Raw genomic sequence first — 18,048 nt, 5'->3', positions numbered from 1 at the left:
TCCCTGCAGCGGGTGGTTGTGGTAAGGGTCTCTTGCCCAGGGCTTCAGCCATTCTTCCGCTCTCTTCCCTGAACTGAACTGTAGTAGTGGGATGTACTTTCCACACGATTGACATCAGGTTCAAGTACGCCCACAAGCCGTGCGACTTATTCGTGTATTACAGTTTGGCTGGTGGTTATGTTGCCCGCATACCGCCTCCCATGGCCGAAACTGGTATTATGACATCTGTCGGGCCGTGGCTAGTAATTTAGCATGCTAATTCAAGTTGATTCCTCTGCAACACTATAACTTTTCATTTTTTTTATGACATCATCGCCCTTATTCCTTCTCATTCTTTTGATCCGTGTAACTCATTTTTTGTATATTTTTAACTCAATTCTGACACATGGCACCTTTAAGCTCTGTATCGTTAGAAAACAAGTCATATTTTTGAATGGTCGTGCATTATTCCCTCATTTTCCCCTGAGACAGGAGAAAAAAGGATTTTAATGTTGCACTTCCTGCTTATGATGTAAAAATCGTCATTTTGCGTCATTCTAAGCAGGAAGTCCCATATCTTTGTAGAGGAGTTGAGACTACTAACACTCGTTCCTCATTTTTCCAAGGGGTGGGACCCACTCACACTACAGACCTATTACAAATCAGTGGGTGGGACTTCACTTTCTGAAAGTAAAAACCAAGGGTGTAATCCATCAGCCGGAAACTGAAGCTTTGCGGGAGCCGCCATTGTAGCAGAACTTCACCTGCTGTTAGCATTCCATTGGCTCCCATTCATTTTGGCGTCACTTTGACAGCGAATAACTTTACATCTGAGGCGTCCAAAGACTTCATTTGTCTATTATTTATTTCTAAAGAAACACGACAATGTATAAAAGGCTCCATTACTTTGTATCTTACGTTAAGGCCCCGTAGAAGCCGTTTTTGTAAAAATAGGCTAACAATTGCGTCATAACCACGCGACTCTGTCGCACTTTAGAGAAATTACCGTATAGACAGGAGGAGAAACTCACAGGCAATCTTTTACTGTCTATGAGGCAATCGGGGGACGTAGAGGCATAAAGTCAAGGGGGAAGCCCATAGATAGAGAGTCCATTAAAGCAACTGGACAAAATATTTCAACAACGTGTTTGAGGAATTAGGTGATTCAGATTTGTTTGCCACAGCTACTAGAAGATTTACAACTGTCACACTGTCGTCAAGCTCAGTTTGAGCCTGCGCAGTCGCTCAGCCATCAGGAAGGAAGTGCAATAATCGGGCTTAAGTCTTCTCCGTTGAAATCAATGGGGTCGCTGTGTCCATTTCTTTTACTGTCTATGCTAAAAACAATATCCGCCATCTTGTTTGGAAGCTAAGCTAACAGGCACTGTGGAGCCAGAAGTGCAGTTACGGCAATGGCAGAAGGTACTCAATATGATATGGAAGAAGAGGATTTCTTAAGTCTGATGCTTGAGTCAGATGTTCGTGGCTACCTTTACGAGCCGAAATATAGCGAAGAGCAGCTGAGGCTGATGGAGGAACAGGAGGCAGAAGAGCTGTCGTGGACGAGGAGCCCGGAGCGGCTCGAGCTGCGGCGGACTCCTGGTGCCTGTTCTCTCACTGTGCGCTACGGACACAGAGATAGAGTCCTGTGTGTTGTAAATATATCGGGTGGTTCATCGCTCCACATCTCTCGGAGGGAATGAAAACTTTTTGTCCTTTCCTTGTTCTGACTGAACATCCCGGTACCATGCAATAATTAACTATTTCGAAAGATATACAAACGTGGAGCAATTCATTAAAGGGTAACTAAACACTAAACCAACTTTTTTTAGTTAATGATCTGTAAGAATGGAGCTTCATTAATGCTGTTCATTGCGAGTACATTTTTTGACATTTGGGTTTAAAGTGTTTTAACTCTACAATATATGGTATAAAAACGTCTGAGTGCTGCCCTCTTCAGGTTGAACGGTGGCTACTGCAGTTGAATTTTCCTATTGGATGTTGTGGTTCCCTCTGACGTCAGAGGATCCCAGCTGACCACGCCCTCGCCTACAGAGAGACACGGGTCTCAGGTGCACGCCCCCCCTCCGCTGGGCTCTACCCACTTTTCCAGCATTTTTCAAATATTGCCAGTGGGTGGAGTCAGGCTCTGACCAGGGGTTTAGTTACCCTTTAATGAGTTCGCCAACTAACTAGAAATTTTGTGTTAAATGAATTTCAAGCTCTGGTTGTAGCTAGTCTTGTAGACGGAAGAGTGATTTTTCTGATAGGCGGTGTTCTGGATTAGTGGGAGTGGCTTGCGGAGCTGTGCAATGTGGTGCATTGTGGGAGTTGTTGTCTTTCATAAAAATGCGGCCTAAAGTTATTTTCTCTCTTTTCTCGGAAAAAAGGGGCACCAAATTCGAAATTTCTTTTACATTTCGACTACATGACCCACTTTCAATAAAGATTAATGTTGAAATGAGTGAAGTGTCCCTTTAACCCAATCTTCTTGCAATCACATCATTCTCTATAGGGCACAGCTGATTTGTTCCTGCTGTATCAGTAGCCAATGAGATCGCTGCTCAACATTCAAATACTTGGTTATCATTTGCTGTAGAAGTTGCAGTGAGCTTTCAGAAACCCTCCACCTTCCCCAGCTCCACCTGTGTAGATCTGCTAGGGGTCATTCATGTACACTATATTGTACAGCAGCAGCGTGTCTTACTCGCTCACAGCAGTGTGTCGTGTGTGTACTGGCAGTAGCAAGTCCCAAACTTGCTCTACAACAACAGCAGCAGCAGTAGATCTACTCCGCCAAGACCAAACATGTTAACATTGTCAGATCCATTACCATGCTAAACACTCAGAGAGTTGTCATGACAGAAATATTTTCATAATAGCATTAAAGTTGCAGGACATTGCTCCAGAAATGCCTCTATGTGAAGTCTCTGTTGGTGAGAATCATAGGAGCCACCAGAGTCCAGGTGTATAATGTGAGACAGACCCAACTGGAGGAGATTTTCACCCACACTGCTGGCCACTTGCTCGTCATGGCACTGTAGTCTGCATCAGGACTGCGGTGACAATAAAATCACTCGGTTAACAATGGTTTTACAAAATAGAACTATATAAATCGCCTGCTATTGTGTGTGTGTGTTATTAATGACTGGGAAGTCTTGTCACACACACCTGTACCAGTTGGTGAGGGTCATCATGATGTAAAGAGACGCCAGGAACAGCATGAAGTGAAAGAAAGCGTAGCTGTACTGAACAGTGTCTCTTTCATTGTCCTCCACATGTAATGGTGTTGAAGCCTTTTCTATCTCAGGACTTCCTGAGCCGCTATCATCCACGACGCTGCTGTCTTTCGCTGCTAAGGTCAGTTTATTAACTTGACTGGTATTGGAAGAGCGTATACTGCCAAGAAAAAAAACAAAACATTTTATGCTCGTTATGACATAAGCTTTACAACTCTAATATGGCCCATCTGGATGGTTATGTTGTGATATTAGAGAGTATTTAACCCTTGTGCATCAATTAAAAAAAGTTACACATAGGTACATAGAGGACAAAAATGTCTGTATCCAAAAACTGTCATAAAAATATTATAGATTTATATTTTTTTCCACTTTCACTGACATCATTTTTTTAACCAGCATCAGCTTTAATCATAATGACCAAACATTCATTAATTTTCAGAATTTTAACCCTTAAAATGTGGGTTTGTTTACATAATGCCACTGTTGTTTTTTTATGAAAAAAAGAAAAATAGTAATTATTTTCAATTTACTAAATGCTAAGCAGAATTTTTTTTCTTTGATTATTACAGCCTTGGATATGTCAATCATTAAAAACAACATTAATTTTGATGCATTAATATTTTTTATGCAGTATCAGATTTAAAAAAAAGCTACCACTCAGGCCCATAAAGGACAAAAATGTCCATGTCAAAAAAGTGTCATAAAAATATTATAGATTAATATTTTTTTACACTTTCACTGACTTAGATTTTTTTCTAGCATCAGTTCTAATCATAATTACCAAACAGTCATTAATTTTCAGAATTTTAACCCTTTTAACGTCGGTTTCTTTACATAATGCCACTGTTGATGTTTATAAAAATTAGAATAATAATAATAATTTTCTATATACTAAATTCTAAGCAGGATTTTTTTTCTTTAAATATTACAGCCTTGGATATGTCAATAATTAACAACAATATTAATTTTGATGCAATCATATTTTTTATGCAGTATCAGATAAAAAACTAAACTACCACTCAGGCCCATAAAGGACAAAAATGTCCATGTCAAAAAAGTGTCATAAAAATATTATAGATTAATATTTTTTTACACTTTCACTGGTTTAGATTTTTTTCTAGCATCAGTTCTAATCATAATTACCAAACAGTCATTAATTTTCAGAATTTTAACCCTTTAAACGTCGGTTTCTTTACATAATGCCACTGTTGATGTTTATAAAAATTAGAATAATAATAATAATTTTCTATATACTAAATTCTAAGCAGGATTTTTTTTCTTTAAATATTACAGCCTTGGATATGTCAATAATTAACAACAATATTAATTTTGATGCAATCATATTTTTTATGCAGTATCAGATAAAAAACAAAACTACCACTCAGGCCCATAAAGGACAAAAATGTCCATGTCAAAAAAGTGTCATAAAAATATTATAGATTAATATTTTTTTACACTTTCACTGGCTTAGATTTTTTACTAGCATCAGTTCTAATCATAATGACCAAACAGTCATTAATTTTCAGAATTTTAACCCTTTAAACGCTGGTTTCTTTACATAATGCCACTTGTTTTTTTAATAAAAATTATAATAATAATAAAAATATTCCATATACTAAATGCTAAGCAGATTTTTTTTTCTTTAAATATTACAACCTTGGATATGTTATAGGTTTGGCTGTGAGAGCACTTGTGTCAACGAAAATCTTCCAGACAAAACAATCACCATTTTCTCGAGGTGAAAACAAAAACAATGTGTTGTGGAGCTTCTAAACTTCTACATCAAAGTCAAGCTCACCTTTTATCTTTGTAAAAAAACAATAACAAATGAAAAGGTGCAAGCAAGTAATAAGAAATGTGTTTGAATGAAAAAAATCCTCAAAGCTCAGTAACTTTTTGACCTTTTCAGTTTTGACATGGCAGGATCTGTGACTCTGCCAAGGGTATGACTCATTTACATGTGGTGGGATTTGTGATTTCCAGTACAATATAATTTCTTTCTTTCAAACTGAAAGAAAGAAAACCCACACACACACCTAAAACTTTCAGTACACACATACAAACCACACTCTGACATCCATACCAACACACCCACACAATTATAGCTTCATAATTTATCTAATTGGCTCTATAATATGCATAAGCCGAAAACAGCAGAAAACAACAATAAAGTGATCATTTGCTTTATATGCCAAACCTGAAAAAATGGCACAATCTGATAAAAAATAGTAAAAATGTAAATTTTGAAGCCTTGCCAACAGAATGAAAGCCTGTTGAGAAAGATTGCATCATTTTATAGTTGAATGGCACTGGGATTAAAAATCGCAGTTTTAATGGGTTTCAATGGGGACATTTTTGTCCAAAAGGCGCTGAGTGGGAGTATTTTTTGTACCTAGTGCAAAATAGATTTTTTAAAGGAAATGAAGGTGAAATATTAAAATTCCAATAAAAATACACACCTGTAGCAAATTTCATGCAGTTAGCATTAACACAGACAAAGTTATCAAAAAAACAAAACTGAAAAGGACAAAAATGTCCATAAGGATGCGGATTAGTTCACTTCAGAATTAAAATTTTAATTAATAATAATAATATCAATTTCCTGATAATTTACTCACCCCCGACATCATCCAATATGTTGGGGTCTTTCTTTGTTCAGTCGAAAAGAAATTCGAAAATTATGGAGAAAAATCCTGAAATGTTTTCCTCAAAAACAATTTCTTTTCGACTGAAGAAAGAAAGACACAAACTGCTTGGATGACATGGGGATGAGTAAATTATCAGGATATTTTTATTCTGAAGTGAACTAATCCTTTATGGTATTCAAATATGTAAATATAATATATATAAACTACCAGTTAAAAGCTTGGACAAACAGCTTCTGCATTCTTTAAATGTGGGCGGGGCTTGATTTTGTCTGTGACAAATTGATTGGATGGTTGTTGTTTGCTATTGGTGGATCTCTTGTGAGTGACAGGTTGCCCCGCCCTCGTCATCAGAGAAGAGAAGAGATGCTGCAAGAAGGAGGGGAAGTTATTCTGATTCAAGATTACAAGAAACAAAGTTAAAAAAATAATGATGTGCACAGATGAATCTGCTATAGTCCATAAAAAATAGGCATTGTGATTTCATGGTGACTTCTCTGCTTACGTGTTTAGTGGCGTGAGGGCGGGGCAACCTGTCACTCACATGAGATCCACCAATAGCAAACCACAACCATCCAATCAATTCCCCACGGACAAAATCAAGCCCCGGCTACATTTGTTCTTGTTCCAGAAGGTGTTTTACTTGGATATATGACACAACAGAGAAAAAAAGACTTGCGATTTCGGTTACAAGTTGACTTTAACAGTGAAATAAAGATTAGCGGAGACCAAATACTAAAAAAGTGCAAGGGTGGCAAAAAGAGTTTGTCCATGACTGTATAAATCCAACAAAAAAAAAACAATGTACCTTGAATACAAAATGCAGAGAACAAAAATGGCCAGTCCGACGATGCTTTGAGCGTCCCACCACCGCAGGTATGGGGCCGACGGCACAGTTTCCTCGGTGTCGATGATGATGACGGCAGTCTGGTTCTCAATCTCCAGCGGGGCGACTGTGGACGACGTGATCTGCTGGAAGATGCTGAACAGATTCGGGTTGCATGTGCGGTCTGGAGGTGAAGGATGGACACAAATCAAAACTAACAAGACCTTGACATACCTAGCATTGGAAATAAACTTAAATATGTTTTTTCAAGCTTATCCGCTTGTTAGGTCGTGACATCATGAATACTGTTTCCTGGTCCAATCCTCAACAAACTTAACAGTCTTTTATGACCACTATTTATATATATATATATAAATCACACACATTTCACTCACCGTGTGCACTATGGTCTCTAGGCTCACGGCGTCCCCGACACCAATATTTTAACGATTCTTTACAAATTAAATGTATAAAAACCTCTTGTGAAGCGGCTAACCTGGTTCATTGGTCATGGCTGACCAGGTAAGGTACATGGTGTACAAAGTCATAATCGATGACTGGAGAAGACCAGATCTAGGCTGGCAATCCTAGAATCACAAACACACACACAATTAAATAACATAAATCATCAGGAAAAAACAGTGAACTTGAAATATAGATGTAATTACAAGGGAAAACTGTATGGCATGAATACAGTTATATGGCTGGTACAGACTAGCAAAAAACATGGTTTTGTAAAAATGCAACTTTAACAGTAACTACCTGAATTCTGGGCAGTACAGACAGAGCTGAAGCTGTGACACATATTGACATGTTGAAGGTGATGAAGAACTTGTTGAGCATGCATCCCCCGGGCCGAGTGTAGATGCTGTAGCAGAGAACGGCAGCCGTGAAGGACAGAATATAGTTCAGCCCCGTTACCGACAGCAAGGCTAGAAGCAAGGGCATAAAATTACTCAAACTTACATTATATGACAAAATATTTAGCCATGTAGAATAAAAATCTGTACATGTGTAACATATTGACCCACCTATATACCACCACTTTGTGTTTTCTTTTTCCATTTTATCAACCCAGGACTCATTCCACGAGTGGGCAAAGTCAATAAGCAAAACCAGTTGAATCAGAATAAAGCAAAACGCTCCGCAGGTTCCCACAATAAACCATACTAACAAAAGAGACAGAAATGAACACACGCAAAATGAGCTGGGCATAAATATGAGTTATGGAGGCCTTGAAAAACATGCAAAAAGCATGTTCATCTTTTGGCCATTCAACTAAACTAAACAATAAAAAATAATCAATACATAAGATGTGATGCATTACATTGTTTTTACCACAGGGCTGCTGTTAGGAATTACACTAAAATCTAAACAACAGCAATGTTATGAAATATGCCAATACTCAATAATTAGTTACATTTATTAACAATAATAAATAGAAAATCATCCCCCAAATATATAATTCATACATTTTTAATGGTTTGTCTTTTGACATAAGTGTGAGTGATGACAGAATGTACATTTTTGGCAGAATAGCAATAGGTCAACATCAAAACTAATGATTTCAACACTTTATCCTAATAAAAGAAATGTAATCTCATCACTGGCAAAGATTCAACTGAAAATGATATGATTGGCTGAGCTTTTTCTTCTTCTTCATCTTATAATATCCCTCTACCGCACGCATTATGATAGACCTATAGAAAAAATATTTGACTCTTTTTATTTTCTTAGAATGGCTTAACTTGAAGTGCTGTAAAAAAAAAAAAAAGTGCTTTTTTTTTATTTTAAGGTCCTTTATGATATGTTGCCATACGGCAACAACGTACAACAGTGGAATTTTTTTAGAAAAAAAAAAAGCCATTTAAATTAGATTTTTTTCCGTAATAGCCTTCAAATGCATTGGCAGTATGACAAGCCGTTTTAACTTTTATTCATTTCCAGGATACTAATTATTAATATCAACAATTAAATTTTTACTAGGTAAAACTATAGTTATTGATATAATGAATTAGATTTCTACTATAACAATGGCAATTTTTGATATAAATAATTTAATTTTCACTAATGACAATGTTAATTTCTGATATCATGAATGTGATTGTTACTAGTAAGAATTTTAGACATTTTAGATATCTAAAATAATATTGATATCAGATTTTCAGATATCAAAAATTATTTTTTTACTGGTAGCAATTCAATTGTTGATATCAAGAATAGACATTTCAACTAGTGACATTTGAATTATTGATATCAGGAATTCACATATTTACTAACAAAGAAATGATTGATATCAAAATTATATTTCTACTAGTAAGAAATCAATTATTGATATCAACAATTGATTTTGAATGGCAGCCTATGGTGACATTTTAGTGAAAATACAATTATAGATATCAATAATTCATATCCTGGAAATGAATAAAAGTTCAAACAGCTTTCCATATTGGCAGTCCTTAACCTATGACTAATCAACATTATATCACTAGCATTAATGTTGTTATTGCTACAGCTTAACAGATTGCAGCTGACCTGTCTAGCTAGCTAAACTATTGCAATAATGTCATTCCACTATTGCACAGTGTTGCCGCTTGGCAACACAGACATTTGATCGATTTACCAAAAACTGATTTCATAAAAACTTTTTTTTTTTGGTGAATATGTCATCATAACTTAACTGAGGTGATGTTTTGATTTTTTGTGTGTATGTGATATGGGATGGTCCTTGTTTGTTACTGACGTTCTAGATTGCTTTCAGCAACTACCGACAAGAGACGGCAGTCTGTCAAAAATTGCGCCACAGAAAAAAATTGCATGTCATTTGACTTAACCAAAGCACATCATTGGCTAAACTAAGAATTTCTCATTCCAACAAAAAAACATTAGAATGTTTTCTTAAAGAAACATTGGCAATGAAATGAACACAAAGAGTATGTTGCCATATGGCAACACCATGCGGTAGAGGGATATTATGCTTTTTTACAGACTAGGACTCGCAGAAACAAGGTTGACTTCTACTACAACCTATTGCAGTGATATCTGATATTATTAAATGTCAGATATCAACACGGACATTGCATTCAAGATATTCATTATATTTAATATAGCTGTGTATAAATTAGCCATTTTACAAATTGACTATTTTACAACCAATTCGATCCGATTTATAAAATGAGTTGCATTCTTACTTCGGGTAAAAGGCTCGTCTGGAATATAAAAGGCACCGACAGTGACGGCAATCATGACTCCAATCTTGAAAAACCAGAACCTGATGAAATATAGAGAAGTGAAATATATCTCAATAGCTTCATAGCATGGCAAAATGCTAGTATTAAAGCTACAAACTGTGGATTACATGTATTTGAAACTCTAGTTTATAATCAGGAAATGGACAGTTGTAATTTGGGTCCATATTTCAATGAACTAACCCATTGTGGACTGCAGCTCTGGGACCTCGGCTGTTCTTCACATTGATCATGAGCAGAGAGAAGGTGAGAAAGAAGAAACTCATGCCACAGCAAACCCGGTACACCGCCTTATAACCAACAAAAATCTCACATTGGACATTGGCCTCAATTCCCGGTATACTGGAGCCTGTTCCTCCATTACAAAAACCAGGGATCTAAGAGTGAAGACATGAAATGAAGAAGTTAGTATTTTATGTCTTAAAGAGGCTATATTATGCCCCCTTTCAAAGTCTTGACTTTTGTTTTTGTGCTCTACTAAAATAGGTTTTCATGCTTGACTTTTCATTATTTTCCCCATATTCTCCATTGTTGCAGCTCCTCTCTTCCCAATAACACTCTGGGGTGCGTTTCCCAAAAGCATTGTTAGCCAACTATGTTCGTTACATATTTCATATTTCCAACAAACTTTCGCAAACAGCATCGCAATGTTGTGTGTTTGTAACGACAGATCTCAACCTGTGGTTAGAAGCAGTTTCTTGTTTTCATGACGTGGACTCAATAAATCCTGATCTTAAACCAAGTAAGCAAGCTGACATTCAGCACAATCTATGTCTGTTATTTCAGATGCATACAAATGTAATTTACATCTTTTAGTTTGTCAAGAGATTAAAAGTGTAATTTTTGAATAGTGCACATGTTTGTTTGTGATCTAGTACGTAAGAACGCCCAGGTGAAAAAGACGTAGTATTAAATGTATTAAAAAATACACTTGAAATTCAAGTAGTACGTTTATAATTCATTTATATTCCCAACATGAGTATTTGAAGTCCATTAAAAATACATTTAATTGAATTAATATATTTCTTTTAAAAAGTATACTAGAAGTACATGTAATAAATATATGCTTAGTTACACTTTTAAGAAATTTGCTTAACACAGGCATACTTTTCATATTTTTCTAAAAAGTACACAAGTAATTTAGTAATAAATATATGCTTAGTTACAATTTTAAGAAATATGCTAAACACAAACATACCTTTAGTGAAGTTTTAGTGTATTTAAAGAAAACATACTTATGTTGCTCTTACTTAAAGTACATTTTATGTGTACTTTGTGTAAGAACATAGCAAAATGATAAAGCTTTTAGTGTTTAAAATATATGTACTTTATAAACACTTAGGCGAACTGCAATATTTTAAATATTTATGTAGTTATCATTTTAATATTTTGACAAACATTTTTAACATTTACAATGTACCAACTTATAATGTACTATAAACATTTGTCAACTATTATTAAGCATTGCAATAAGCATACTTAAAATTAATGTTGTTCACTTTTACTTGTTTGTAGGCTACTTGTAAAAGGCTGTCTTACATAAAACGTTTGTTCTACTGAAATTCGCACAAGGATTTCAACATCATATTATTTGAAATGCATCATAGATACATTTTCCAAAGATGTTTAAATGTTTTCCAAAAAGATGTTGTACATTTAGAAGTCTAAATTTAAACACTTAAAATATATAGAGCGATCATGTCTCTTTAGGGGCCTTGCAGGAAACCAAGCGATTCATATGGATTAGGTGATGTTTTTTGCGATTAACTTTTTGAACAGATTTGGTGAATCGTTCATCGGAGGGATATAAATCTCTTAGGTTTCATTAAAATAGCTCAGTTTTTCTTTCGAAGATGAACGAAAGTCTTAAATGGTTTGGAACTACTTAAGGGAGAGTGATTATTATTTTGTTTTGGAGGTAACTATTTAAAGTGTCTCTATTATGCTATCTTAAAGTTTCCTAATGTTGCTGATGAGTCTCCTACAACAGATTTAAATGCATCAAAGGTCAAAAAACTGTTTAATTTCCTCATAATATACATTTGCACTAGCCTGACAAGCCAGACCCACATCAAGATGTTGGGTCTGGGAACACACCATTGGCAGCGCTCAATCAGAGGAGCGGGATAAACGGTTGTCTTTCTGCACGCAATAGCATATCGCTACAACCAACCAGAGCAAAGAAGAAGGTGACATAGTCAGAGCGACGGACTTCAGAGCCGTTCTTTGTTGTTTTCTCAAAGAAAAGCTTAACTCCAAGACTTCCAGAGTCGCGACCAAAGCCGATTTGAAAGACCGCTGTTCATGATCTTCTTTGTTTTCAAGTATCAGGGAATTCATGTGGAACCGTCGAAACTCTGCTGTCATTATGTTAAGCCCGCCCACCGACTCTAAACACCATGTGATTGGCCTGATATAGTTTGGTTTTTCAAGCTCGCAAGCCAATTGAGAGTTGCTGGACGACACTGGATGCAAAATAAAATTTACTGCCGCTAGGGTGCGTCTACATTTGCACATCACCACATTTTCAATGATTCTTAAACGACTCATCAGATAAATCAATCTCTCTAAATCCCTCCTTTCCGTGAGCTACTCTGCTCTGATTGGCCAGACAGCTCAGTCTGTTGTGATTGGTTTACCGGGTACAGCGCACGTGTCGAAAACAAAAACGAAAACAAAATGGTGATGGTTTAATCTCATATCACCTCGGTTATAGAGATTTTTTGAACCAGGCCTAATGAAAGTTGATTCTGTCAGACTTGGTAGGAAAATGTTAACAACGTGTCCATTTCAAGTGTCTAATTGTGCTTCCTTTTAGTCATTCATGTAAAAATCTGTTTATTTCATTGTTTTCTGGTAAAGCTGCAAATCACTTGTCCTAGTTGTCCAGGCATACAATATTTTGCACATCTTCTAATTTCCTTAAATCTTTTTAACAGAGGTGAAGAGATTGCATGTTAGCTTGATCTTTGTTTTAATACATTTTGTTCAAGAGATCATATATGCTGCTGTACTTTTTTAATGCACTCTTATGTATTTATTTTGCGATTTATTTTACTTTTTCATGCTCAAACGGCAACTTTACACACTAAAGAAAAACATAAAAAAGCATAATAGAAGGTCTTCAACTTTCATTGTCAAATCAACTACAAACTATATTAGTGTGTTTATCCTCTTTTATCTCAGAGACAAAAATCTTGTTGAGTGTCTGGTTAATAAATTCAGTAATGTAATTGAGCTTGTCAGTTTCTTTACTTGAGTTATCATTCTTACTCTTTGAAGTTGTTGTTCAACACCAGGTGACAACATCACACAGGCAATGATGGTGCCGAGCAAAAGGATGAAGGCATACATGATTCGGGTCACAATGGAGTTCTTGATCCGTGGGCAACATCGACACCTTAGACACGCTGCACAGTTGCAAAGGCAAGAAACCTGAAGAAAAGGAAAAAAAAGACAAAAGCCAGATAATTCAAGTCAGCCATACAAAGGCAACTTTAGCAATTAATGTATACGTTTAATTATTGTTTATGTCGACAGTCCAAAGAGACCATAAATGTGTTCTAGAAAGAACGCCAGACTATACTAAAATAATTATTTAATCAGCTAATAAATCCAAATACTAATAGGATGACTTCGTGTTTGCAATCTATATTCCTATTTTCAGTGATTGTCAGCGATCACCATCAAAACTTTATGAGAAGATTCTTATATGTCACAGAAAATTAGTCAGTTTCACACTAATTTGTACTGGAATGATCAGACAAGTTTTGATATACAGTATGAACAAATATGTACACAACACGTTTGTTCATACTGTACATATATATATATATATATATATATATATATATATATATATATATATATATATATATATATATATATATATATATATCAATACCTGTCATTAACTGATTACAAAGCAGCGTACTATGTAGATATAAAAAGAGAGATACTTGAACTTGATTTGCCTTGACAACACTTGCACACATTGGTTTGTGTTAGTGTTTTAATTATATACCCATCTAATCTATTAATACTTTCTTCAGGACATGGATGAGGATCTGTTTCACAGTGCCATTGAGAAGACCACCATGGGGATCTTTGTGATAAAGCACATTGCTGAGAATGAACCCCGAGATGTGGGAATTGTCCTTGAGGGTGTGATTGTGCTTCAGGACCTTGAGAATGTGGCTTTTGCAACTGCAATGTTGTTTGGTCTCATTTATTCTCTTAACCTGAAGTACCCCACAACGTTACGGTACACTTTTGAGATTTTGCAAAAAATCATCATGGAGTTGGATGGGGGTGAGCTGCTCTCTATCAAGGCCCAAAACTTCAAATCCAAACTTCACCTGTGAGAGTTCGCAGGATGCATGAACTAACAGTTCTGAGTACTGCCTTTTCTTAGGCACTTAAAGTTTTGAGGTTTCTTCTAGACAATCAGCACAAGTTCTACACATTCAAGTTGTGCAGAGGAGTCACAGGACATTTTTTTTTATTTCATGAAATCAAATTATTTGTGCTTCAATGTTCTATTTGTTTATAAAGACACAGTCATGAATGCAGGTATGATATATAACTCATGTTCATGATCTTGTTAAAACATTTCTTAAAACATTTCTTATGAAGAGTTCACATCTTCGCTCTAAAATGGGCATGTATGCGTATTGCATAGAACAGTACGGGTTTTTACATACTACCGGTAGTTTAAGTCTTGTTGATATTTAATCACCAAAGAGATGTTATTTCATTGTCATTTCAAGATGTCATAAAAAAAATTCAGTGCTGGACTGACCCTTTTTAGGTCTGCACATTAAATGTTTCGGAGATAACTAATTTCTCTTTGAATTGTGCAAAATTCAGTTTTCACAGAAATACGAGATGTTATATTGCTTACAATCTTATCTATCTATGATATGAATCTGATGGTCTTCATAAATGAGATTATATGTCTAGCTAGAAAATAAAGACCATCACTGCATACATCATTCAGTACTTTTTGTACGTTTTTACATGCATAATTTTTAATTGAAGTGAATGAATGAATGTTCAATAAATGAAATAAATTGTTTAAATGAATGCTTTTTTTATTGTTTAGTAAAAAAACACATTTAAGTAACAACATAAACCATTAAAAATGTAACAAAAAATTATGTAAAGATAACTTGATTAGATTTTGTAGAATTAACATGATCCAGTCATGTATCTAAAATAAAAGAATAATATTCAGCTAACATGACTGAATTATGTAATGTTAACTTAAACAGAGCATGTACACATTACTTAAATAAAATACATGTGATTAACACAAAACTATTGTACAGAAACGATGTGAATGTGTTGGATACTGTGAACCCAAACAAATTATGTGGAACCAGTGTCCATAATTCAATTGAGTAAATCCAATGAAATTTTTTTTCAGTGCAGTATATGGAATTGATGGACGTTAATATTAAGAAGGTAATGTTATTAAGACTTGAGCAGGAGGTTTAACATTGTTTACTAATTAGACACTATGATTTGAAACAGCTGATGAGATCTGATCTGATATGAGCTCAGTCTGTTGTAAACAACTTAATACTACTGTCACCTTGAGACGTCATGTGTACAACACACCACTATCTGTGTGTAAAATATAATGTGTGGTAAACATATTTAATGATATTCTCAAGAACTGTTTAATAATATTTTGTATTTAATTCATCATGTCTTTAATATTATACTCAAGAATTCAACTGTCTGTAATAACATTCTATATTATTTAACTGAAATAACAGTCTATTATAATAATAACATATTATGTGTGTAATATCTAATGCGCATTATGAAGGCTATCAGTCTGAACGTGCAGCTGATTGAAGCAAATCACAAAACCACCATCAACAAATGTGTCGAGCGAACAGGAAACGTTTTCAGGACTTTAGGGAACGTTCTGACAAGGTTCTCAAAGTAATGAACAAACGTTTCGGTAACGTTACTAGAATGTTCGTTCAGTGTTATCGCCTAATATTCTCAAAACTTTAGCACAAAAACGTTTTTTAAAAATTGTTCAATGAACTTTTTACTTGTAGCAGTGTAGCGTTCGTGTAACGTTTTTTAAAATGTAACCGTTTGTGTCAAAATGTTATGAAAACATTTGAAAGTAGCCTAACATTCAAATGATGTTTACAAAATCATACAATTGAATGTTCCCTTAACGTTCGTATAACCAAGAAAACACTTTTTTAAAACATTTAATAAACTGGATATTTTCAATGTTCAGAGAAATAACGTTTTCATAACTTAATGTAGATGTAACGGCCGTGACGTAACCGACCTGACCCAGTGTCGCGCGCTGCTGTCTGTCAGAGGAAACAACAATATGACTAATCCAGTTAAGCGCGAGCGTAAGAAACGGGTTTTCTTGACCTGTCACATTTCATTACACATGGATTAAATTCCTTTTATTCATGAACATTCATTATATTCCCAACCGAAAAAAAAATGTAATATATGCCTATACATAAAAAGCAAATCAACTTACCCAACTGGTCCTCAGCACAGAACCCATAGCTTAACAACAAAATCAAGTCTTCAAGAGACGCAATGCCACTGATCTCCTGTTAAAGTAATGTGCGAGTCATTTCAGAATAATAACTAAACCAATAAAAACAGAAATTAACATATATGCTGGCAGAAGTTCATGTAGACATCAGATGCGACTTGAGTTCTGGAATGACAGGTGGGAATTCCGTCACGTGACCAAACATCATTAATATTAATTAGGCTTCGTGACGTCTACCTAACAGGCCTTACTGATTTGCTGAAAGGGAGACGGACTCTGAAAAGCTAACCAATTAGAAGAATACTACATAAGCGAATGATTAGCCCAAGAATATTAATTATTCTATGTGTCTGAATAATAAAATATGAATGAGACAATGTTTCTGTTTTACGTTACTAAAATTATTTCCTCCGTGGCTATATTAAATAAAGGAAGGCTATATAAGAAACATTAAAGGAGTCGTTTTCAGCATATTAGACAATAGGCATAGGATTAACTTATAACGGGGTCACCTGGCTTTACTGAAATTTAAATATATTTAATAATGTAGCCCATATAAATGATGCTCTTAAGATGAAGTTGTCACACTTTATTAAACATCGTTTATTTTTTGAAAGACAAGCCAAGCTTGTCAAAAAATAAAGGCTAATGATCAGCTAATGATGTCCAAGAGTTTAATTTAAATATTTAACACATTTAATGTATGGATTTTTGACTACTTACTGAGAATATAATATTGTACTTGTGAAAACCCTAATTTCCCCTTCATAAAATGTAAATATTGCATTTTTAAAAATGTATTATGTAACAGAACCTTCATAACTTGATTAATTTGAAGACTAAATACCCAAAGCGACTGGGTGAAAAAATAGAGTTGGACAGAGCAGGACAGAATTTAAATTATGTTCTCATGTGCAGCTTTACTGATATCCAGTGGTGAAATTGTGCAAACGACTCAAAACTGAAGGGCTACATTATTTTATTTTATTCCACCTGAAAGATGTGTTTCCATCTGTTTTTACTTTAATGCAGACATGTATTTTACATCACATAACCCATAGAGAGATCATACAGTCAGAGAGTTTAGAAATGTTCACACATACTGTAATTTACACACCTAAAAACATGACATCAGAGTTTCAAAATCAAACATTTTAGAAGAGAACAATACATGATGGCTGTCAGAACCAGTGGTTCCAAACCATGTTCCTGGAGCCCAGGAAAAAAGCATGATGGGAAATACTTGCATAATACAGTCTTGTTGTGAAGCATTACCAATCACAAAATCATAATCCCATTTTGCAAGATATATACTAGTATTATTTCTGTAACATACTTAGTATTCTTACCTAACAGAAAAGACATAATTAATGTGCCAACCAAATTAATAATAATAATAATAATAATAATAATAATACGCAGTGTTGGGGAAAGTTACTTTTAAAAGTAATGCATTACAATATTGCGTTACTCTCCAAAAAAGTAACTAAGTACGTTACTTAGTTACTTTTTATGGAAAGTAATGCGTTACATTACTTTTGCGTTACTTTTTCTCACC

At 35.0% G+C, this 18,048-nt stretch overlaps 1 protein-coding gene across 1 annotated transcript; it reads right to left on the bottom strand.

Moving 5' to 3' along the window:
* Positions 1-1,916: 1,916 nt before the first annotated feature.
* Positions 1,917-16,642, bottom strand: serinc3 (serine incorporator 3). Its single transcript, XM_077204412.1, has 10 exons — positions 16,470-16,642; positions 13,214-13,375; positions 10,124-10,317; positions 9,884-9,963; positions 7,724-7,861; positions 7,455-7,624; positions 7,189-7,279; positions 6,675-6,876; positions 3,151-3,378; positions 1,917-3,035 (listed from the first exon to the last, which is right to left on the bottom strand). Exons 1-10 carry the CDS (start codon positions 16,494-16,496, stop codon positions 2,897-2,899), a joined length of 1,431 nt encoding a protein of 476 aa, XP_077060527.1. The 5' UTR covers positions 16,497-16,642; the 3' UTR covers positions 1,917-2,896.
* Positions 16,643-18,048: the final 1,406 nt, after the last annotated feature.

Source organism: Siphateles boraxobius, unplaced genomic scaffold (genome assembly GCF_051911475.1).
Source record: "Siphateles boraxobius isolate OS27281-9 unplaced genomic scaffold, OSU_SipBor_1 5, whole genome shotgun sequence".
Taxonomy (NCBI): Eukaryota; Metazoa; Chordata; class Actinopteri; order Cypriniformes; family Leuciscidae; genus Siphateles; species Siphateles boraxobius.
Note: the sequence above shows the minus strand (reverse complement) of the source record. Positions and strands in the feature narration are given on the sequence as shown.